This window comes from Panulirus ornatus, chromosome 53 (genome assembly GCF_036320965.1).
Source record: "Panulirus ornatus isolate Po-2019 chromosome 53, ASM3632096v1, whole genome shotgun sequence".
Taxonomy (NCBI): Eukaryota; Metazoa; Arthropoda; class Malacostraca; order Decapoda; family Palinuridae; genus Panulirus; species Panulirus ornatus.
The window spans coordinates 2,558,737-2,584,772 of record NC_092276.1 but is presented as its reverse complement, the minus strand read 5'-3'; the positions used below and the strand labels follow the sequence as shown (position 1 = coordinate 2,584,772).

The 26,036-nt window shown below is 38.7% G+C and overlaps 1 protein-coding gene across 3 annotated transcripts in view; it reads right to left on the bottom strand.

Moving 5' to 3' along the window:
• The window catches only part of LOC139765170 (uncharacterized), a 64,991-nt gene that overhangs the window by 28,391 nt on the left and 10,564 nt on the right, over positions 1–26,036 (bottom strand). For 2 of the 3 annotated variants that reach the window (XR_011716598.1, XM_071692423.1), the window contains exons 2-11: positions 25,053–25,251; positions 22,717–22,904; positions 21,581–21,751; positions 21,020–21,103; positions 13,787–14,331; positions 12,251–12,395; positions 9,717–10,340; positions 7,420–7,551; positions 7,081–7,230; positions 3,413–4,384 (exon numbers count right to left, since the gene is read on the bottom strand). Coding sequence is in view for 2 of the 3 variants with exons in the window: in XM_071692423.1 (XP_071548524.1) it covers positions 3,413–4,384; positions 7,081–7,230; positions 7,420–7,551; positions 9,717–10,340; positions 12,251–12,395; positions 13,787–14,331; positions 21,020–21,103; positions 21,581–21,751; positions 22,717–22,904; positions 25,053–25,251 (3,210 nt within the window). In the remaining variant the exon portion in view is untranslated. The remainder of the gene's footprint in view (positions 1–3,412; positions 4,385–7,080; positions 7,231–7,419; positions 7,552–9,716; positions 10,341–12,250; positions 12,396–13,786; positions 14,332–21,019; positions 21,104–21,580; positions 21,752–22,716; positions 22,905–25,052; positions 25,252–26,036) is intronic. The other variant, XM_071692425.1, reaches the window with a different exon arrangement.

The following is a 26,036-nucleotide window of genomic DNA, read 5'->3' as shown; positions in this document are numbered from 1 at the left end:
ACTTGGCTTAAGTAACCCAAAAATAGTGTTGTGACTGCCAGTGAAGCTGGCATCCTCTAGTGAGCAGTGGCAACTACTTGATATGTCAGCACACCACATAAGTCTGCCTCGGTAGCAGTTTAGCCATAGAAGTAGGCAAGAATGCCTTGTTGTGCTCCCTACTTATGCACTGGATTCTTTTTTCATCCCTCTACATCTACTATGGTTGGAAATACCTTACAAGAGACAAAATAAGTTCTATAGTTACACTGTACAAGGGAAATAAGCCACTTCAGGAAACTTCTAATATCAACATTGTAAGCTTGAGATTAGTAGAGATTGGTGAAGAAAAGTAATGATAGAAGCCACATCACTACACTGATCCAACACCCTAGGAAGGCCAGAAAAACCTCTCCAAGTACTCTGCACATTCTTAAACATCATGTGGATGCTGATCCACACCTGAGCGCAAAAGAATTAAAAGACAAAATCCTACCCTGCTCAGTGATGTGTTGGTATGGGTAGCACAGTGCCACTTACACAAGGACCTTGAGTACTAGAGCTGTAGACTGCATCCCAAACCACTTGTAACCCATAGGCACTAAAAGAAAAGTTTATTTTTGCAATAAATACATAGCATGGGATATGGCTTAGTTCAGCAGTGTTTTGTAGAGTTATGAATCCATCTTTTCTGTGACAGCATCCATGGCAGGAATGAGTACAGTCAACCTGGTTGTGATCCATTGAGCCAGAGTACATTGCAAGCACTGTAAAGTTCCCTGCTTCACTTATGGTATGGAAGTTTCAGTCACTGTGGTGTTGGGATCTTGTAGTTTTCCCAAAGAATGGAACTATGAATGGAAGCAATTACCTTAAGCTACTGTATAACCATCTTCAAGATTCATTCAAAAAGTGCACAGCCAAAGTGTTCATGTGTGTCACAGAAGGTGACTAAAAGGGGAGGGAGCAGGGGGCTAGAGACTGAGTGTGAAGGAATGTGGCCTATTTCCTGGTGCTACCTCGCTAATGCAGAGGGTGGCAATACTGTTTCCTGTGGGGTGGAGTGGCACTGGGAATGGATGAAAGCAAGCTAGTACATGTGTATATATGTATGTCTGTGTATGTATATATATATATATATATATATATATATATATATATATATATATATATATATATATATATATGATGATATGTATATGTACTTGTATGTGCATGTATATATAAGTATGTTTAAATGAGTGGATGGGTCTTTCTTCACCTGTCTCCTGGCACTAACTCACTGACGCAGGAAACAGCAATCAAGTATAATAACAATAAATAACATTAATAATATATGTTAGTGAGAAAGCAACAGGACCAGAGCTCAAGCCTCATCCATCCACCACCACTGGAGCTACTACACTTTCAAGAATGTCCATCTTCACATCACCTGTCTTTCCACATATTACTCAATGTTCCCAGGTTCTCTGCCCCTTCAACCATCCTCTGGCTTAGTACAGCTCCCATGGTCCCATTCACTGCCATGTCCACTACCAGGTAGCTAAAACACTTCACTTCCTCCAGATTTTCTTCATTCAACCTCACACCTAACTAACCTATTCCTTTCCACTGCTACACCTAATGACCTTTCGTTTATCCACACTTATCCTCAACTTCCTCCTCTCATATATTCTCCCAAACACAGAAACCAATTTTTGCATAAGGAGTGCAGGGGGTAGAGTGAACTGGAGTGATGTGGTATGAAGGGGTTGACATACTATTAATGGACTAAACTGGGGTATATGAAGCAATTGGAGAAACCATGGAAACATCTGTGGGGCCTGGTTATGGATCAAAAGGAGCTCTAGTTTCACCATGTTATCCATGAAAGCTAGAGTGGATATGAGTGAATGAGGCCAATCTACATCTGTTCCTGGTTCTAACTCACTGATGAGGGAAATAACGAAAAAGTATGAAAATAAGAATCTTCATATCATGTACTGTCATTGCATTGTTTCATAGTTTTTGGGGACTGTAATCTGAAGGTTTATTCCTGAAAGGTGCAACCTTACCTAACATTAAGCTCTGTCATCACTAACTTAATTTTCAAGCCTACTTACAGGCATGCAACCTAAGTGGGAAACAAAATCTGCAGAATTCCCCACCCCTGGAGACTGACAAAGAACAAGTACACCCATTTTCCCCCAAGCAGACTTGCTAAAAAGCAACCCTCAACACAACATCAGTATTCTATGATTAATGCCTTCACATATTAAGCACAGTCATTCTTATATTCTGCATCACGCTAACAACCTCACAAAATCTCAGGAGCTACAATAAACAGTAAAAGATCAAGAATAATGAAATATCATATGGATAACTCTTTAAATATATATATATATATGTAAAAACTTTGCAAAGTGAAAAATTAGGTAGCCTTTACATCAATGGTGAGATCAATGTCCAATTTCGAGCACTGGGCATTTGCTGAGGATGTGCCTATGTAACTGAAAAGCATATGACCTAACACATACATACATACATACATATTGGAGCGAAGTTAAAAAAGTTACAAAATAATGGAGAGAATGAAAAAGATATGGAAAGCTTTTTAAAACTACCAAGTAGAGACAGAATGACTGTATACAGGAGAATGAATACTGAGACAAATTGGACTTACTTAACAATCATTCTTAATATAACAAAAAAATGTTGGACAAAGACATAACCTCCTATACGCCATGGAGGTGCACTGCAGCACCAGTATTATGCAGATACATGTGCAAATGTCTAAATAACCAGGAATCAAAAGAGAGGTACCATACTTTATATAATTCCAGAAATGACAGGTTTCAACATCAACCTTTTTCTACTTGTACTTTATTCATATTTCTGGTTAGGGTAATATATATCTATAAGAGACACTTCAAAACATGCATTAATAATACAGAACATACACTAACCTGTGAAGGCACTAAAATTCATTTCAATAATCTACAAACATAACAATTAAACAATCTTAGACAACATACCAAAGTCAATACTAACGGTTTTACCAGCAAAATCACAAAATCATAATTTTTCTAATTCTAGTGAATTAAAAACTTTTATCCTTCCATAACCATACATGCACATAAAATCTTAACACTAAACACAAGGGTGCACATGTTTAGCTTATCTAAACACTTCTAAGGTTATTGAAAAAATTTTCAGTGGCAGTTACAAAAGTTAAGCAAAATTACATCAAAATGAAGCTGGATCAACCACACAAGCATTCCTAGACAAAGAAAACTAGAGCAAACATTGACAAATTAACATACAGCTTGGTAAGTAACAACAAAAAAGTAATACTGTAATATTATAAAGCTGTCTGAAAGCAAAGACATAACCAAGTAAGTGTTAGTAATGAAACATTAAGCCATTATGCTGAATACCATGGTAGGAGTCCTACCTTAAGACGCAACTGTGCTCTCAACCACCTGCGCAATCCTGCCAACTCCCAGGCAGGGTGCACCAGTACTGCTGGCAAACTTCGATCCAACAGCGTTCCATTCCATCGTAGAGAGCTACCAGTATATCTATAAAGGCCATCCTGCTTCTGTAAATTAAGCTCCACAGGGCAGGTATAATCTGCTCTTTTACTGCCTTTGATTTTATCTCCAGAATGCTGACTTGTACTGCTGAGCTCCTCACTACCATCAACTGGTATGTGACCTGCATCAAAAGATTCTTGGCTCATATTTGATAAAGACTGAATCATGTCTGATGAAGATGGAGTTTCGTCAGATGATGAATGACTCATATCTGATGTTGGCTGACTAGTATCAGTTGACTCTCGAGTGGTGTCAGAGGACACATGGCTAACATCACTTGATAACTGACTAACATTGGATGAAACCCGGCTAATGTCAGTAGAGGTTTGACTAACTTCAGTTGAAGCTTGGCTTGCATCATTTGACACTTCACTAACATCTGTTGATTCATGACTGGTATCAGTTGATTCTTGACTAGTGTGAATTGATGCTGGAGACACAGCAGATGAATCCTGACTAATGTTTGAAGATCCTTGACTGACATCAACAGAATCCTTTCGAGTATCCCATGCATTAAGCAAGGACTCCTCTAGAAGTGAATTTGAAAAGTTATCTACACATTCTCTTGTAAATTCTTGAAGAAATTCTTTTCTTGCTGTGGGATAAAACTTCTTTTTATCAGAGCTAGATTCAACAGTTCTCTCCTTTGTGCCTAATTTCAAACCTGCAATGTAACGTCGGACAGCAATTTCTAAGCAGCTAACGAGAGCATGGGTAATTTCTGGATCTCCAACTTCCAACTGAATACCAGTATTAGTTCCCATGGTAGCCAAATCATCACACACAGCTTCTTTACTGAGTACACACACCCACTGGTCATTAGCTCCCACCTGCAATTATACATGAAACTATAACAAGTATAACGTTCAAATGAAATATACAACAACACAAAGCAGGTACAGTATTTGAACATAACCTCTCATGTCCAAATTGAAGGACCAAATGCAGTTTTCTTTAAACTTTGGCATTAAAATAAAGTAAATAATGAAAGAGGAAATGCACACAATTATCCTATTTCAGTGTTAATCAATGGTTAAAAATCTCTGATATTAACAGATACAAATAGAGATACATGAAATACAATAGCATATGTTATTAATACACATGTCCAAAAACTGTCAAATATAAATAATATTTTCAATCTACCCTTTTCAAACCTTCTAATGGTTCTAAATTAATAAACTTTAAGTTAATTGTGAGAAAAAGTCATGTCTACAATACAATAATAAAAGACACCCCTCTAAGGCAAAAAAATAAGTTTCTCAAGTATTCAGGATAATACATTAGGAAAATAATTTTTTTTTTTTTTTTTTTTTTTTTTATACTTTGTCGCTGTCTCCCGCATTTGCGAGGTAGCGCAAGGAAACAGACGAAAGAAATGGCCCAACCCCCCCCCCATACACATGTATATACATACGTCCACACACGCAAATATACATACCTACACAGCTTTCCATGGTCTACCCCAGATGCTTCACATGCCCTGATTCAATCCACTGACAGCACGTCAACCCCGGTATACCACACCGCTCCAATTCACTCTATTCCTTGCCCTCCTTTCACCCTCCTGCATGTTCAGGCCCCGATCACACAAAATCTTTTTCACTCCATCTTTCCACCTCCAATTTGGTCTCCCTCTTCTCCTTGCTCCCTCCATCTCCGACACATATATCCTCTTGGTCAATCTTTCCTCACTCATCCTCTCCATGTGCCCAAACCACTTCAAAACACCCTCTTCTGCTCTCTCAACCACGCTCTTTTTATTTCCACACATCTCTCTTACCCTTACGTTACTCACTCGATCAAACCACCTCACACCACACATTGTCCTCAAACATCTCATTTCCAGCACATCCATCCTCCTGCGCACAACTCTATCCATAGCCCAAGCCTCGCAACCATACAACATTGTTGGAACCACTATTCCTTCAAACATACCCATTTTTGCTTTCCGAGATAATGTTCTCGACTTCCACACATTCTTCAAGGCCCCCAGAATTTTCGCCCCCTCCCCCACCCTATGATCCACTTCCGCTTCCATGGTTCCATCCGCTGCCAGATCCACTCCCAGATATCTAAAACACTTCACTTCCTCCAGTTTTTCTCCATTCAAACTCACCTCCCAATTGACTTGACCCTCAACCCTACTGTACCTAATAACCTTGCTCTTATTCACATTTACTCTTAACTTTCTTCTTCCACACACTTTACCAAACTCAGTCACCAGCTTCTGCAGTTTCTCACATGAATCAGCCACCAGCGCTGTATCATCAGCGAACAACAACTGACTCACTTCCCAAGCTCTCTCATCCCCAACAGACTTCATACTTGCCCCTCTTTCCAAAACTCTTGCATTTACCTCCCTAACAACCCCATCCATATACAAATTAAACAACCATGGAGACATCACACACCCCTGCCGCAAACCTACATTCACTGAGAACCAATCACTTTCCTCTCTTCCTACACGTACACATGCCTTACATCCTCGATAAAAACTTTTCACTGCTTCTAACAACTTTCCTCCCACACCATATATTCTTAATACCTTCCACAGAGCATCTCTATCAACTCTATCATATGCCTTCTCCAGATCCATAAATGCTACATACAAATCCATTTGCTTTTCTAAGTATTTCTCACATACATTCTTCAAAGCAAACACCTGATCCACACATCCTCTACCACTTCTGAAACCACACTGCTCTTCCCCAATCTGATGCTCTGTACATGCCTTCACCCTCTCAATCAATACCCTCCCATATAATTTACCAGGAATACTCAACAAACTTATACCTCTGTAATTTGAGCACTCACTCTTATCCCCTTTGCCTTTGTACAATGGCACTATGCACGCATTCCGCCAATCCTCAGGCACCTCACCATGAGTCATACATACATTAAATAACCTTACCAACCAGTCAACAATACAGTCACCCCCTTTTTTAATAAATTCCACTGCAATACCATCCAAACCTGCTGCCTTGCCGGCTTTCATCTTCCGCAAAGCTTTCACTACCTCTTCTCTGTTTACCAAATCATTTTCCCTAACCCTCTCACTTTGCACACCACCTCGACCAAAACACCCTATATCTGCCACTCTATCATCAAACACATTCAACAAACCTTCAAAATACTCATGTATATACATATATACATGAGGCACTATATGAAGCCATGAAGGCTGAAGTGAGTCACAATATGAGAGAGAGGGTTTAGCTCTCAGGTTTGTTATGGAGCCTATATATGGAAGATCTATGTCTGAAAAGATAATGATAGGTATATTTGAAAGTACTGTCAAGTACATTTGTATTAATTTTCTATGGATTTCAGACTTGGGTCTTGAATGCAAAGGAAAGATAAAGGGGTATGTAATGAAACTGAAATATCTGAAGATAATATGTGGTTCGAGGATATTGTCACAGAAGAATTGTGGTTAAGAGCAAAATCGGATTAAAAGACCTAACCATGATGTACTGAAATGGCTTAGGTTCATCCAAACGATCAGCCCATGCTACATACTTACAATAATAGTGTGAATATCATGGTAGGCGATAGCATGACGAGATTTATATTCTCGTGGCATGGGAGTGACTACATACAAGGCTTGAGATGACAGCACAACCTGGACACTAGTACTGCTGCCACTGCTATGACCCTCACGCACACTAAACAGCTGGAATATATGTTTTCAAAAGAGACTTCACATTTACAAAAGAAAAGGTACATTAAGCTCACGACAGATTATACTTCAAATTGAAATAACAAAGGTATGTCTTCCTTTTTACTGTAAACTATGCAACATCTCTCGACTGCCCCTCATACATTATGACACAAGGTAGTAAATCTAAAAGCTTTAACCTACCCTATAAAGCTTTTCCTCTGCAGAAGTAAATAACTTAGTGGCAATTCTCTGTAGCATCACAGCGTCAGTAGCATGACCAGAAACTGTCAAGTTAGACTGACCCTGGGCCACTTCTAATGCAAGGCGATCCTCCTAGAGAAATGGTTTTGAAAAAATTTAACACATAACAGGTATGGTATTCGATAACTATTACTTTTATTCAATCCATTTTTATACAAAATTGTTTCTTCCACCCTAGCAAGCCAGTTTCTGGAACAAACAAAGACCTTACTTGCACACATCCACTCTTTAGCCGTCATATAAAATACAAAAAACACAGCCTTCTATCCTCAGCCAATTCCCTCAGACAATTCCTTAACTTCTTTATCTGCCATGATCTAACCCACTGGCAACACATCATCCCCTGTATACCATACTGATCCACTTCATTCTGTCCCATACATGCCTCTAAGCAGCCTGAACTTTCAGGTCCCGATACCGCAAAAGCTCCCTTCACTTCATACTTCTCCTTGTTTTCCTGCCTTTTGGCAAAATCTCTTTGTACATAGGTACTCAGTTCACTTCTGACACGTAAATCCTCTTTGTCAGTCAGTCTCTCTTCATACTCTCCATCAGTCCGAACCATTTCAATACACCCTAGACAACTCTCAATCAGACTGTTTATTCTAACACCTCTCTTACATTTACATTCCTTATGCGATCAAGGTGCTTCACATCAAATGCCGTCCTCAAGCATTTCATTTCCAACACATTCATACTCTTAATACACCAGTTAACATATATCAAAATGAAAACATCTAAAATTTTCCTCTTTCAGTTTCTAGCACCTTTGAGTATCGTTCCATTTACCATAGGGTGGACTATGGATATCAAGCTTCTTACTTCGCTCATACATGTCCTCAACTTACAACCAGTGTGATAAAGAAAAATTTTTCCACTCTTACACAATTGTTTCTTAAACTTTCAATTTACAAATTAAACTGACCTATCAAGTGACTGACCTATCAAGTGAGACTAAAGTCTGTATCAACACTCTTACTTACATCACCAGCCTCACACAAATTTTTATGAGACACATTATCAAAAAAACAATCTTCAGGCATCATCCAAAATACCTCAAGCCCAACACCATTTGCTCACTGTCCCTGAAGACCTCACTTTTTCTTGAACCTTCATCAACAGCACAATGAATATTCTTTATATATCTATCATCAACCATGCATCCTATAAGGACATATCTTTATAGGCCTTTGTCTCATGTGTCTTTCTAACAATTACTTCATACCAATTACATCTCACTCATTCATTCATTAATCTGTTTACCTGTTTCCCTTTGTACTACATATGTTGTCAATCTCAACCATTCCTGTTTTTCATTCATCTCAACCCACAAATATTTAGTCTCATATCTATCTACACAGGAGGTTGTCTGATTCTTCTTCCCTGCATGACCCTCCACCTTTCAAAAACCAGGATCCCTACTCATAATCACATTTTCTTTCAACATCCTCCCCCATCAGTAGAACTTCCAGTCTGTTCCACCATAGTTCACCAATACACTGTAATCACCCTATCCCACTATAATAAAGCAGTACACTGTAATAATCCCACCTCATTCTCATCTCAAAAGTACCCCATCTGTACACAAACTGAACAACCATAGTGACATTCTACAGCCTTACTGCAATCCTACATGTTTCACAAACCAATAATGTACACCATTTACTTTCACATAAACAAATATTCCTAAAACAAATTCTTAGAAGTATTCATAGATTTTCTATACACAGCATAAAGAGTCAGAACTTCCTACAATTCTTCCTTATCAACACTACTATGGGAAAACTAATTATATATCATCCTCCTTACCTATTTCCACCTCACTCTTCCCCCACATGGGAATCAATAATCCTTTTAACAAAAACAATCACAACATTAAAATATGTCAAGAGGTCTCATTCCTCTGTTTTTCTTACTATAATTCATACAGCCTTACATTAAAAAAGCAAAACTCTACAGCCTCTACTCAGTCATTAGACTTATGACCACTCTCCCATGTTGTCATACTGCCTTTCCAAATACATTCAACTGTAACTCCACCTTCATTCATTTTGACACCTCTTCTAAACCCATGACATCTTCAATTTTCAAATGCAACATTGCTATTCTCAACTCCTCTCTAATGTGTTCCCCTGTACTTATCCCACACTTTTACAATCTCAATCCTTCTGTACCAATGCCCATAACTTTCACATCATTATCCCCAATAAGATATTACATGTATTTTGAAACTTTACCTCTTCCTTATATTTTGTTGAATCCACTTTAATAGGTATGTAAAGACTAGGCAATTTTTTTGCTTCTCTATAATTACGGTAGTATATCCGCCTCCTTTCTGCTGAACTTATGCCTTTTCGGTACGAATTCTTCTCTCTTTGAGGTATTCTAGTAAAATTAGAATCTTTTTCAGGTTCAGAAAGCTGAGAATCAGTTTTAGACAAAAACCCTTGCTTCAACTTTGGTCTTGTGCCTGTTATAAAGTGCTCTTGGTTTCCTAAAGTACATGGATTTCTGTGTGATATTACAGGCTGTCCATCAACATCTTTTTCCACACCTCCCTCTTCCAGCATTTTCTGTCCAATCTTTGTAAGTTCTTCCCATCTGACACCATCAATAATATTGCTTCGATCTGAAATACATCCAATGTGTTTTTCTTCATCTTTTCCTTGTTCTTTTGCCCCTTCTTTACTTTCTGGCTGATCATCCACAAGAGTGCCACTACTGTCACTGTTGTCATTGTTGTTATTACTGTCATCATTGACACTATTATTGTTGTTTGAAGCCAAGCTAGTGATGGACTGATGCAATGGTGGATCTTCTTGGCCCTCTGGTGGTGCTCTTTCACTCAGTGCAGGACTTGACTGAAACAGAATGTTAAACTTGAAAAAATAAGGTTTTATAGCTTTACAAATTTCCATATATCAAAGACAGAGTGAGAGAAAGTCACTTGATAGTTCCTAATAGTAAAGAATCACAAATGTCAATAGAAAAACAAGAATATAAGGAAAGAAGTTGAGGAATTTGATCCGGTCTATACAAATGAGAACAGACTTTATGATATATGGATACACAAACAGATTAACAGATAGCTCGACAGAAGACTGACAGACATAGTACAGACAAACAGAAAGATAGACAAAAAGATAGGTTCATACAAAAAAAAGCTATATAAACAAACAGACTATTAATGGACAGACCAACAAACAGACTATTAACGGACAGACCAACAAACAATTAGGATTGAACACGAGATAACAAGATAAGCCCTTAGTAATCAAAATATTCTAATAAGGACAAATCTTAACGACAAATCTTAACTACATGTAAATCATCTATGACTATTATATCCAAATTGGGGAGCTAAATTAAGATCTAGATTCTCAAAACAAGTTAAGAAAATGTTCTTTGCCAACAAATTACAGCAAATCTTGAATCACAGGAAAACACACATCGTCAATACTTCATCTTTTCATGTACAATGACCTAGAAATTGACAGCAATAGATAGATTATCCAACTTTATAAAATTACAAACAGTAAAATACATATCTGCATGGAAACACAGATGTGGAAGTGAGTCACCAGATGAGGAAGGGGTTGAAGGTTCTGGAAGCAATGAGGAATGTGTGGAAAGGGAGATCTATCTGATATGACAAAAATGGGTATATTTGAAAGTACAGTAGTCCAACAATGGTATACTGATAAAAGGCACGGACTACAGAGGAGATTGTGTTGGACATGGTATGTATGAGGACAATATAAGGTGTGTGGTGGTCTGATCAAATAAATAATAAAAAGGTAAGGGAGAGAGGTGTGTTCATAAAAAGGGTGTTGAGACCTGAGGAGGGAACACTGAAATGGTTTGCATTTATGGAGAAAATGAGTGACGAAAGGCTGACAAACATGATATATATGTGTCAGAAGTGGAGGGCTCAAGGAGAATGAGAAGACCAAATTGGAGATAGAAGGTCAGAGTGAGAAAAAATTTTGAGTGATCAGGGCCTGAGCATACAGGAGTATGACAGGCATGCATGGGTCAGGTGAATTGGAATGATATGGTATAAAGAGGATGAAGTGCTGTCAATAGACTGAACCAGGTTATGTGAAGTGTCCTGGGTAAAACATTAGAAAGGTCCATGGGGACTGGTTGTGGATTGGGAGCTGTGGTTTTGCTGCCTTATACATGAAAGCTAGAGAATGGATGTGAGTGAATGCTGTCTTTCTTTAGCTGTTCCTGGTGTTAACTTGTTAATATTTGAAACAGCAATCAAATACAAAAGTACAAAAAAAAAAAGCATAATGAAATGGAGGTTAAATGGAGGGCCTGAGCATACAGGAGTATGACAGGCATGCATGGGTCAGGTGAATTGGAATGATATGGTATAAAGAGGATAAAGTGCTGTCAATAGACTGAACCAGGTTATGTGAAGTGTCCTGGGTAAAACATTAGACAGGTCCATGGGGACTGGTTGTGGATTGGGAGCTGTGGTTTTGCTGCCTTATACATGAAAGCTAGAGAATGGATGTGAGTGAATGCTGTCTTTCTTTAGCTGTTCCTGGTGTTAACTTGTTAATATTTGAAACAGCAATCAAATACAAAAGTACAAAAAAAAAAGCATAATGAAATGGAGGTTAAGATTATACTGTACACCATCAGATGGGATTGCAGTGTGAATGTGATCAATGAAAATACAGACCAGTGAGGCAAACCCAAATGTAACAGACCCCCAATGGAATCTTCTGAAGCTTCACAGGAAGTTGCTATGGCTCACCTGGTCGAGACTGGCAAAGAGTTCATCCAGTGCTAACGAAACTGGAAGCAGTCCCTGGTTCTTTAAGCTTGAAAGTAAATCCCTCAGGTCACTTAGATCACGGATCTCTGCTCCTTTTGATAAGTCACCACATAAGCTGAGGCGGCTATCCAGAAAAGAAGAAAAAATCATTACAATATGGGATATTAAATGATACTCACAGAGGATATTACTTTGCATAAGTTCCAACACTGAAAATAGGAAAAATGCCAGAGTTAGATACCCTGAGTGCCAAATATCTAAAATATAAAATGAAAATTGAATGATATTCTAATCAAAATATACTAAGGCTCATCAACCTTAACAAATTACTTTCTACAATGAGCTTTTTCTTTATACTTGAATGCTTCTCCTGCCTTAGCAAGGCAGCTCCAGGATCAAATGAAAAAGAAGCTAACCGCACATCCATTCTCTAGCCGCTATGCTTAATACAATGAAACCAAAACCTACCAAAATCCATATACAAGCCCCACAGACAATTAAGTGATTTACCTTGACCACTTCATTTGCTCTGATCCAGCCAATTAACCCTTTCACTGCAGAACTAATACAGCAGCCTTCCCCAGAGCACAAATAAGTAGCAAAAACAATTTTTGTGATTCATGACATACACAAGAAAAAAATCATTATGATTTAAGACTGAACCATTCCTAGTTTGGGAAAAACGCATAGAGCATATACCACATTTGCCAATCCAGTGTATGCGAGGTACATAAACTTCATTTCTTCATATATGTGAAAATGTGCAAAAAAATTATTCAATGAAGAGTATGAGCTAAAGAACAGTGAGGCTACTTTGAGATCCTTAGGTGTTTACAAACCTGAGTGTTGAAGATGGAAGAGTTACAGGAAGAGGGAACGATAAAAGGAAGAAAATTCCATGGTAACCTTACTGTTCAAGTAAAGAAAAGTGTTGTAATGATTAATCCTCACACAATTGGTCTCCAAACAGAAACCAAATGAAACCAGCAGCCAGTTGTGCATCCTGAGTCCAGGCCTTTGCAGCTGGAATACACAAACAAAGCTTACAGAAGCAATGGCTAAAGTAAAACCTGTAAAACAGAGAGAGGGCAGCAACATCAAGCTGGACAAAATGGGACAGCTGAAGAGGTAATAGATGGAAATCTAATGAGGCATCAGTCTTTTTATTCCACTTGGCTGAGAATGAGGTGAAAGAGGATTCATCCCACATTTGTATGCAGATTTGTATGAGATTGCTGCAGAAATGAAGTGCTCATATGAAAAATATCTGTGGCACCTAGCAACTAATATCATTAACAACATAAATAAGCAAGATACATTATAAAATTATATGAGGAATGGTTAAAATGACAATATTTCAGTAAATCAGTTAAAGACTCTGATGCTATCTGTACCTGCTGAAGCATAATAGTGGCATTTTTAATTCCCACAAACATGATATTTCAATGGAAAGCAATTATATTACCTGAGCAAAATAAGTACCTCAGTTTATCATACTGTAACTATATTTCTTACTTGTGCATAGTTTTATGGCATTCAACGTCAGCTTCATCAGTGAAAGAGACCCTTTTCTCAGTATTCTTGGCACTTGGCAGATGACGACGGCGAATGGAAACATTTCCTTCTTCTCTACTAAAATTTTCTTTAGTGAAACCTTCATTTTCAACAGTCCTTTCTGTCTTCACACTACTATTAACATTTTCTTTATCGAATAAACAGTTTTCTTTATTGATTTCCCTCAATAATTTTTCTTTATACTGTACACTGTCTTTCACATTTTTTTCGCCTCGGGAAATGTTATTAATATTTTTATCAAAATTATCACAGTTTGATTTGGGTACTTTCCCACCATGGGGAACATCAGTTCTGGAATCAAATGGAATGGTTCCGAGATTTTCAAAAGAGATTCTTTGGTTTAAACTGGCAGCATCATGAGGTAACTGGCCTGAAGTCACATTATTTGTAACTGGAGCCTCTGACTCCACAGGTGTGGTGACGCCTGATGATAAATGTGATGAGCTGCGCGATGATGATCTGCTGTGTCTTTTTCTTCTGGATGCCTTTTGAAAAAATTTAGATTTCATATATCTAAACATCTTTACATATGAGCAGCTCAAATCCACAATAAACAAAACCTTCCAAAGCAATACTCCAAATGTTATCTCTCCGTGACTCACCAAAGATAAGATACTGTAATCTCTCAAGACAAAGATTATCTATATCTAATAAGTGACATAAGAAAAACAATGGCAAAGCACATACAAATATCAATAGCAACTATTTGATGGTTGCTGAATATGCCATAAGTTACCACTCTATATATAATTAATATCAAAACATGAAAGCATAAAACTGAACCAACTCTAACCAGGGTATTCCATATGTGATGGTTCATAGTATATCACTCCAAAATCTTACATTATAAGGTTAAACTTCAACATGATGAAATAAAAAACAATTTGTGACTGCTGAAAAAAATATGAGAAAAAGAACATGTATGGAAAACATGGGCAAAAACTAAGCAAAAAAGCATAGGAAACACAACAGATATAAATCCCTCTTGACTGGAGTACTAAAACATGAACCTTATATTTTGAAAACTTATCTATTTCAGACATATTGTTCATTTAATAGATGAACAACAAATATGCTAACCAATTATGGAATCTGGATATGTCCCCAAACAAAGCAAGTCTTACAGTGTGAAGATTACATGCATTTTTGTTCAAAGTCATGCTGTTATTCAAGCCTGTTCTGAGGAAACACAGTCACTGAAAAGTCCTAATTCTCTTTACAATGAATTAAAAAAAATCCATATTAACTACCAGAGTACACAATGATTCATCTATTTCTTACCAACTTTGGAACATGCAAACAAGGAAATGCAGCTAAATTTGTTAGTCAAGCAAGTATGAATATGTACATGTATATATATATATATATATATATATATATATATATATATATATATATATATATATATATATATATATATTACTTAGAAAAGTAATGGATTTGTATGTAGCATTTATGGATCTGGAGAAGGCATATGATAGGGTTGATAGAGATGCTCTGTGGAAGGTATTAAGAATATATGGTGTGGGAGGCAAGTTGTTAGAAGCAGTGAAAAGTTTTTATCGAGGATGTAAGGCATGTGTACGTGTAGGAAGAGAGGAAAGTGATTGGTTCTCAGTGAATGTAGGTTTGCGGCAGGGGTGTGTGATGTCTCCATGGTTGTTTAATTTGTTTATGGATGGGGTTGTTAGGGAGGTAAATGCAAGAGTTTTGGAAAGAGGGGCAAGTATGAAGTCTGTTGGGGATGAGAGAGCTTGGGAAGTGAGTCAGTTGTTGTTCGCTGATGATACAGCGCTGGTGGCGGATTCATGTGAGAAACTGCAGAAGCTGGTGATGGAGTTTGGTAAAGTGTGTGGAAGAAGAAAGTTAAGAGTAAATGTCAATAAGAGCAAGGTTATTAGGTACAGTAGGGTTGAGGGTCAAGTCAATTGGGAGGTGAGTTTGAATGGTGAGAGGCTGGAGGAAGTGAAGTGTTTTAGATATCTGGGAGTGGATCTGTCAGCGGATGGAACCATGGAAGCGGAAGTGGATCATAGGGTGGGGGAGGGGGCGAAAATTCTGGGGGCCTTGAAGAATGTGTGGAAGTCGAGAACATTATCCCGGAAAGCAAAAATGGGTATGTTTGAAGGAATAGTAGTTCCAACAATGTTGTATGGTTGCGAGGCGTGGGCTATGGATAGAGTTGTGCGCAGGAGGATGGATGTGCTGGAAATGAGATGTTTGAGGACAATGTGTGGTGTGAGGTGGTTTGATCGAGTAAGTAACGTAAGGGTAAGAGAGATGTGTGGAAATAAAAAGAGCGTGGTTGAGAGAGCAGAAGAGGGTGTTTTGAAATGGTTTGGGCACATGGAGAGAATGAGTGAGGAAAGATTGACCAAGAGGATATGTGTGTCGGAGGTGGAGGGAACGAGGAGAAGAGGGAGACCAAATTGGAGGTGGAAAGATGGAGTGAAAAGGATTTTGTGTGATCGGGGCCTGAACATGCAGGAGGGTGAAAGGAGGGCAAGGAATAGAGTGAATTGGAGCGATGTGGTATACAGGGGTTGACGTGCTGTCAGTGGATTGAATCAAGGCATGTGAAGCGTCTGGGGTAAACCATGGAAAGCTGTGTAGGTATGTATATTTGCGTGTGTGGACGTGTGTATGTACATGTGTATGGGGGGGGTTGGGCCATTTCTTTCGTCTGTTTCCTTGCGCTACCTCGCAAACGCGGGAGACAGCGACAAAGTATAAAAAAAAAAAAAATATATATATATATATATATTGATTGAGACGGTGAAGGCATGTACAGAGCATCAGATTGGGGAAGAGCAGCGTGGTTTCAGAAGTGGTAGAGGATGTGTGGATTAGGTGTTTGCTTTGAAGAATGTATGTGAGAAATACTTAGAAAAGTAATGGATTTGTATGTAGCATTTATGGATCTGGAGAAGGCATATGATAGAGTTGATAGAGATGCTCTGTGGAAGGTATTAAGAATATATGGTGTGGGAGGCAAGTTGTTAGAAGCAGTGTAAAGGTTTTATCGAGGATGTAAGGCATGTGTACGTGTAGGAAGAGAGGAAAGTGATTGGTTCTCAGTGAATGTAGGTTTGCGGCAGGGGTGTGTGATGTCTCCATTGATGTTTAATTTGTTTATGGATGGGGCTGTTAGGGAGGTGAATGCAAGAGTTTTGGAAAGAGGGGCAAGAATGAAGTCTGTTGTGGACGAGAGAGCTTGGGAAGTGAGTCAGTTGTTGTTCGCTGATCATACAGTGCTGGGGGCTGATTCATGTGAGAAACTGCAGAAGCTGGTGACTGAGTTTGGTAAAGTGTGTGAAAGAAGAAAGTTAAGAGTAAATGTGAATAAGAGCAAGGTTAATAGGTACAGTAGGGTTGAGGGTCAAGTCAATTGGGAGGTAAGTTTGAATGGAGAAAAACTGGAGGAAGTAAAGTGTTTTAGATATCTGGGAGTGGATCTGGCAGCGGATGGAACCATGGAAGCGGAAGTGAATCACAGGGTGGGGGAGGGGGCGAAAATCCTGGGAGTCTTGAAGAATGTTTGGAAGTCGAGAAGATTATCTCGGAAAGCAAAAATGGGTATGTTTGAAGGAATAGTGGTTCCAACAATGTTGTATGGTTGCGAGGCGTGGGCTATGGATAGAGTTGTGCGCAGGAGGGTGGATGTGCTGGAAATGAGATGTTTGAGGACAATGTGTGGTGTGAGGTGGTTTGATTGAGTAAGTAATGTAAGGGTAAGAGAGATGTGTGGAAATAAAAAGTGTGGTTGAGAGAGCAGAAGAGGGTGTTTTGAAATGGTTTGGGCACATGGAGAGAATGAGTGGTGAAAGATTGACCAAGAGGATATATGTGTCGGAGGTGGAGGGAACGAGGAGAAGTGGGAGACCAAATTGGAGGTGGAAGGATGGAGTGAAAAAGATTTTGAGTGATCGAGGCCTGAACATGCAGGAGGGTGAAAGGCGGGCAAGGAATAGAGTGAACTGGATCGATGTGGAATACCGGGGTTGACGTGCTGTCAGTGGATTGAATCAGGGCATGTGAAGTGTCTGGGGTAATCCATGGAAAGTTGTGTGGGGCCTGGATGTGGAAAGGGAGCTGTGGTTTCGGGCATTATTGCATGACAGCTAGAGACTGAGTGTGAACGAATGGGGCCTTTGTTGTCTTTTCCTAGCGCTACCTCGCACACATGAGGGGGGAGGGGGATGGTATTACAAGTGTGGCGAGAGGCGATGGGAATGAATAAAGGCAGACAGTGTGAATGGTGTGCATGGGTATATATGTATGTGTCTGTGTGTGTATATATATGTGTACATTGAGATGTATAGGTAAGCATATGTGCGTGTGTGGACGTGTATGTATATACATGTGTATGGGGGTGGGTTGGGCCATTTCTTTCGTCTGTTTCCTTGCGCTACCTCACAAATGCGGGAGACAGCGACAAAGCAAAATAATATAAATATATATATATATGGTGTATATGGTGTGTGAGGTAAGTTGCTAGAAGCAGTGAAAAGCTTTAATTGAGAATGTAAGGCATGTGTACGAATAGTTAGAAAGGAAAGTGACTGGTTCCCAGTGAATGTTGGTTTGCAGCAGGGGTGCGTGATGTCTCCATGGTTGTTTAATTTGTTTATGGATGGGGTTGTTAGGGAGGTGAATCCAAGTTTTGGAGAGGGGGGAAAGTATGCAGTCTGTTGTGGATGAGAGGGCTTGGGAAGTGGGTCAATTGCTGTTCACTGAAGATACAGCGCTGGTGGCTGATTTGGGTGAGAAACTTCAGAAGTTGGTGACTGAGTTTGGTAAAGTGTGTGAAGAAGAAAGCTGAGAGTAAATGTGAATAAGAGCAAGATAATTAGGTTCAGTAGGGTTGAGGGACAAGTTAATTGGGAACACGTAAGTTTAAATGGAGAAAAACTAGAGGAAGTGAAGTGTTTTAGACATCTGGGAGTGGATTTAGCAGAGGATGGAACCATGGAAGCAGAAGTGAGTCAAAGGGTGAGGGAGGGGGGCAAAGGTTCTCGGGGCAGTGAAGAATGTGTGGAAGGCGAGAACGTTATCTAGGAGAGCAAAAATGGTTATGTTTGAAGGAATAGCGGTTCCAACAATGTTATATAGTTGCGAGGTACAGGCTAAAGATAGGGTTGTGCGTAGGAAGGTGGACGTTTTGGAAATGAAATGTTTGAAGACTATGTGTGAGGTAGTTTGATTAAGTAATGAAAGGGTAAGAGAGATGTATGGTAATAAAAAGAGTGAGGTTGAGAGAGCAGAAGATGGTGTATTGAAATGGTTTGGTCACATGGAGAGAATGAGTGAAGAAAGATTGACAAAGAGGGTATATGTGTCAGAGGTGGAGGGAATGAGGAGAAATGGGAAACCAAATTGGAGGTAGAAGGATGGAGTGAAAAAGATTTTGAGCGATAGGGGCCTGAACATACAGGAGGGTGAAAGGCGTGCAAGGAATAGAGTGGAGTGAAACGATGTGGCATACTGGATGTGGAAAGGGAGCTGTGGTTTCGGTGCATTACACATGACAGCTAGAGACTGAGCGTGAACGAATGTGGCTTTTATTGTCTTTTCCTAGCACTACCTCGTGCACACGTGGGGGGGGGGGGCTGCTGTTTCATGTGTACCAGGATGGTGATGGGAATGGATGAGGGCAGCAAGTATGAATGTGTACATATGTATATATATGTATATGTCTGTGGGGTTGTTAGGGAGGTGAATGCAAGAGTTTTGGAAAGAGGGGCAAGTATGAAGTCTGTTGGGGATGAGAGAGCTTGGGAAGTGAGTCAGTTGTTGTTCGCTGATGATACAGCGCTGGTGGCTGATTCATGTGAGAAACTGCAGAAGCTTGTGACTGAGTTTGGTAAAGTGTGTGAAAGAAGAAAGTTAAGAGTAAATGTGAATAAGAGCAAGGTTATTAGGTACAGTAGGGTTGAGGGTCAAGTCAATTGGGAGGTAAGTTTGAATGGAGAAAAACTGGAGGAAGTAAAGTGTTTTAGATATCTGGGAGTGGATCTGGCAGCGGATGGAACCATGGAAGCGGAAGTGGATCATAGGGTGGGGGAGGGGGCGAAAATCCTGGGAGCCTTGAAGAATGTGTGGAAGTCGAGAACATTATCTCGGAAAGCAAAAATGGGTATGTTTGAAGGAATAGTGGTTCCAACAATGTTGTATGGTTGCAAGGCGTGGGCTATGGATAGAGTTGTGCGCAGGAGGATGGATGTGCTGGAAATGAGATGTTTGAGGACAATGTGTGGTGTGAGGTGGTTTGATCGAGTAAGTAACGTATGGGTAAGAGAGATGTGTGGAAATAAAAAGAGCGTGGTTGAGAGAGCAGAAGAGGGTGTTTTGAAATGGTTTGGGCACATGGAGAGAATGAGTGAGGAAAGATTGACCAAGAGGATATATGTGTAGGAGGTGGAGGGAACGAGGAGAAGTGGGAGACCAAATTGGAGGTGGAAAGATGGAGTGAAAAAGATTTTGTGTGATCGGGGCCTGAACATGCAAGAGGGTGAAAGGAGGGCAAGGAATGGAGTGAATTGGATCGATGTGGTATACTGGGTTTGACGTGCTGTCAGTGGATTGAATCAGGGCATGTGAAGCGTCTGGGGTAAACCATGGAAAGCTGTGTAGGTATGTATATTTGCGTGTGTGGACGGATGTATATACATGTGTATGGGGGTGGGTTGGGCCATTTCTTTCGTCTGTTTCCTTGCGCTACCTCGCAAACGCGGGAGACAGCAACAAAGCAAAAAAAAAAAAAAAAGTCTGTGTATGTATATGTATGTATACGTTGAAATGTATAGGTATATATATGTGCGTGTGTGGGCGTTTATTTAAATGCATGTATATGTGGGTGGGTTGATCCATTCTTTCATCTGTTTCCTTGAGTCACCTCGCTAATGCGGGAGACAGCAATGAGGTATAATGAATATATATATATATATATATATATATATATATATATATATATATATATATATATATATATATATTTTTTTTTTTTTATACTTTGTCGCTGTCTCCCGCGTTTGCGAGGTAGCGCAAGGAAACAGACGAAAGAAATGGCCCAACCCCCCCCCATACACATGTATATACATACGTCCACACACGCAAATATACATACCTACACAGCTTTCCATGGTTTACCCCATATATAAGACACAGAACTACCTTGGAGATGTGCTCAATTTCAATAGCTGTATCCAAGTCTTCACACCTGGGGAGAGAGACTGGCAGCTCTCTCTCAATGGAATGCTGAAAGAAAGCAATTAAATAACTAAGATAACAACAATGTTAGTACAGAAACATCTACAACAAGTAAAACACCCCTGCACCTGACACTGCAAAATACCATGCAAAACAACCCCCAAAGCTGGCACTCTTGGTATACATGCAACGAATATCTGCCTCCATATTTCTATTACAACCAGTTAGTTCTTCACCCTTTAAAACGGGTAGCAATGAAGTGAAATTCTAATTGTACAGTCTACTTCATTTCCATCCCTAATCTACTTAAGTGATAAATACCAGATTCAGAAAAATCTTTTCAAAAAATCCACCATTCTTCACAAACCACTTGGTTTCTGAAACAGAGATGAACCTAACATACTAAAATATACAACAAACATCACCAGAGATGAGGCTCAATGCAAACTCTGCATGGAAAATCCATCCCATCACCACTTTTTATGTAATTTCTAAAGTCAAAGAGGCAAATCAGAATGCACTAACCCAACTTTCTTCAAGTGCCTCTGAGCATGAGGTGTCCAAGTCAAAGGGGTCTTGTTGGGAAGGTGAGGGTAAGGTGGAGCCCATACTAGTCATGGAAACACTCATGGAGTTCATACTCGTTCCTGATGAACTCCCAAGACTCCCTTCAGCTTGCATCCAGCCTGGGACATCCTGTCCATACCAATTAAAATAACTAGTGGCTTAACATTTCAAATCTATCTTTTCTCAAAGAATAGTACATAATAATGATAATAATAATGATAATAATAATCTTTCTTTTCTTTCAAACTATTCGCCATTTCCCACATTAGCGAGGTAGCGTTAAGAACAGATGACTGGGCCTTTTTTTTTTTTCTTTTTTTTTTCCAAAAGAAGGAACAGAGAATTGGGCCAGATAATAATAATATTAATAATAATAATAATAAAAATAATAATAATAATAATAATAATAATAATAATAATAATAATAACAATAATAATGATAATTCTTATCAATATTTGTTCACCTTTCCCACCTGAGCTAGGTAGAGCCAGGAACAAATGAACAACATTCAATCTCTGTCATGCAAAATGCATTAACACAAGAGCCTACTATCTACAGTCAAGTCCCATATAGCACTCCTTGGTTTATCGCAATGCTTCATCTGCCTTAGTTCTGCCCCTTTACAGAAAGGTGTCTCCACATGCCATATCAATCATAGTTCATCATACCCAAAGCATATCTATCACCCTCCTGAATGGTCTAGCCCCAGTTTTGTAAAGCCTCTTTCATTCCATCCTTCCATCTTTTCAGTTCCCCCATCCCATTCCTAACTCTGCTTCAGGCCAGTCTTTCTGCATTCATTCTTCCTAAATCCATTTAATTCCTGCATGCTGTAACACACAATTAAGAGGGGTAGGAGTAGGGTGGGGCTCAAAATTACCCCTCCTGTAATATTACTTTCTAAAATAAAAAAAAAACAAAGGAAGGAGCCAAGTGAGGGTTTTCCTCAACAGCCTACTACTAGTCATCCATTCCTAATGCTACCTCACTCAAGTATGACAAAAAGAGGTTACTTTTCAACAAAATAAAAAATGTACTGATTGAAACAAATATAGACCAATGCTAATACTGTAAAGCCCATATCAATGCTTACCATAGGTATGGAAAATTTGAGATGTTCCAAACCCGCAACCAGCATAAGGAGGATGTGTGACCGATGAGGGTCCCGTAGAAGCGCATGACTTCCATAGTGTTCTTGCAGCAACAACCTATGACTAGTTAACACATGCAAATAACTTTCCAACTGACCTTCATTCAGAAACAAGCATACCCAAGACCGACCTGCATGGCAAAAGAAAATGACCGTCACTTCTTTTATATCTAAAGAAATTTTTTTATTGCTTTTGATGGTTGTATAAACCACAATAATGGCACGTTTGATATATGCATGGAATATTACATTCTAAAAGGGTATGAAGAAACCAACTGATTAACAATCTTCACAATGCAATGGTTCTAATTTGCAAATATGACAAGTCCTGCCAGATCATTGGTTTCTTTTAAAAATATCTATCTATCAAAGTGACTGGGGCAGCCAGACATCCCAGAATATCCCTAATGATTTCTAATAGCTAAAATCTATAAATAACATTTCACATAATCAGTGTGTTCACCCCCTAACCTGTATAAACAAGACCTAATGTTCTTTCCATATAGTATTTATGAATTTCTTTTGTATGTCTCTTGAGCAGTCTTAACAATCTTAATATACTCTCCAGAAAGCTAAGCCTTACACCCTGTCCTCAAACACCAACAACGTAACACATGACACTGTGAATAGTCTTCCAAATCATGCAGAGCACTGAGCACTTTTTTTTCAGTAATTTACATTTCAACAATCACTAAAAAAAACACTTCCATGGAATACTATCCTTAATCCTTCACAAGGCAACATCTCTAAGAAACCCTAAACAGAATACCTATTGAATCCATCATTTTCTTCCTCATACCACCATTTACAATACAAAATATATTCAGCACTGCCTATGGCAATGAAGTCTACACAACTGCACCATTTTCATAATATCTCTTTAACATACAACACTTTTCTGATTATTTTCATTCCACTTATCATTCTCATATCATTCTTCAACATGCCTTTTATCATCCTTACTCTAATTCCAGTCCCATGGGGGTGTGTCATTTATAAACAGCCTCTAAACATCACTTACACACATCCTCAGTGTGCTAAACAAAAGTATGGACTTCTACACTCTCAAGTGATTCTTACTCTTTCACTCTTGAAACTAAATTGATTTGTTAAGTGAAACCAACATCTCCCCACATCAAATGCTACTTCATCATTCCTCCAGCATCTTCATTTGCAATATCTTTAGCCCTCATCAATTCTCTCAATGCATCTATTCAACTTTCTGGAGTCTAACCACACCACCTTATATCTTATGTACGGCTACATATTCTCTTGACAAACTTATGCCATAAGTTCTGTCCGACCATACCATTACAATCCTAAAAGATGTTCATCCATGCATCTTCTTACTGATAATACCACATATCATCATCATTGGACAACTATTCCTTCATAAATGCCTCTTGCACAGTTAATGCTAAACTTTTCCTCGATTTACCTAAGCCTTCAATGGAACTCTAATTTTTCTTCATTGCAGGATTCTATTTTCAACTTTAGTTTTACCACTACTATCTTTAATAAACTACTTAAAACTTAACCATGACCTCTACATCTTCCCTAAGCCTACACATCTTACAATGATCCTCTATTTCTGTCAAAAACAGGCATCTTACTGTCACTGGCAATTACTTCCAACATCCTCCTGCTCCATATGGTGCATCACTGAAACAACCAGCCATTTTTAAGCTCTTCCTCTAACTTAGGTAATACCGAGTTAAGTTGACTATATCTTCAATTGGTATATTTCCCAAATAATGTACCTACTATACTGAACAGATTAACCAATTTTTCTAGTTCTTTCTTACCTTTAGGTATGTAAGTGAGCTAAAGTCTCATACTCAACAAAGAACTCAAAACATGAGGCTCATTATAAATGTTTCTGGTTATCTTCATTCTTAACCAATCTACGAAATTTTTTACATCATATCCACCTGTCTTACCAGAACTTTATCAACTTTGCTTTCCGGTACAAAAATATAATTACTGATGGTAACTCAAGGGTAGGCCACTGTGATTATGAATTATTCAATTTTTCTTTAAGCATTTATTCACATGTGAATCAGCAAGCTTATTTAAATAAAAGATAAGTTTTTAGGTTTATCTTTCCTTTATATGGGACTTTGTGCATTCATTTCACTCAGTTCATATAAGTTTAAATATAATGACTGAGACAAATATATCTATTTCCATCTGGGCAGGAAAGGGTTATCTGTGAGAGTAGGTTCCAATACCATAATAAAACTTGGCTGTATTGCAACATAATTCAAAATTAATCTTACCTCTTGCCAGTGCTTTTGTTGCATATGGAAGAGCTGAAATAGTTGTGAGAGACTGCTTATCAAGGAGTGCAGCAACAACTGGCCAGTAACCCCGACTGAGGGAGTGGAGTCCATGTAGTAAGGCAGCATCCAAACTCAACACCAGCCATCTTCCAGTACAGGCTCGAATACAGCCTACACCACACCACTCCAACTGGGCCTGTTGGATATTGACCCTATTAGTACTGTAAATCAAACAGGAGGATAACTATATCCTAAAATGCTAAGACAAGGAAAAGTATAATCTAAAACGCACATTAATTTGATCTAATAGGTTTTAATATAATTCTGTTTTGACCTTTTGATGTGTACATACACTGTATTCTGATATCTTGTTAACAACATTCTTTGATGAGTTAATATTCTATATTCTGATACCTAATCTGCTACTGCCCTTAACTACAAGTGCTTCATATGATGATACTTCACTAACACCTTTATTCATAAGTGAAGTCATTGAAGAACATTAAAATTTCATCAAATTTGTAAATTCCCCATACGAAAATGTTCCTACAGACATAATGGTATTATTAACTCCCCTATTATGAACAAAATAGCTTCATCATTAAGCATACCAAAACTGTTTGAACAAATTAAAAACACACAAACTGATAATCACACACATAAGCCTATAAACTTTTTTCCCCCCAGGAGTATTGAACTAGGGTAGAAAGATCTTTATAGCATTATAAAGGGTGAGTGAGATATACCAGATACATTTCACACACACAGAATCCTAAAGAACACTCACGTTTATATTCTTTATATTTCAGATTATAAATGACCCAAGACAGATTTTCTTCTACAGTGGTGGAGTGGGCAAAAATCAAGACAGCAAAGATCATGGAGCTGTACTTGTGGTCTAGTTCAATCATTCAGTCTCTCTCAGCCTAAATGATGAAGCCATACTTCCAGTAGAGCTCCAAGAGCCTTGCTTTCTCAATA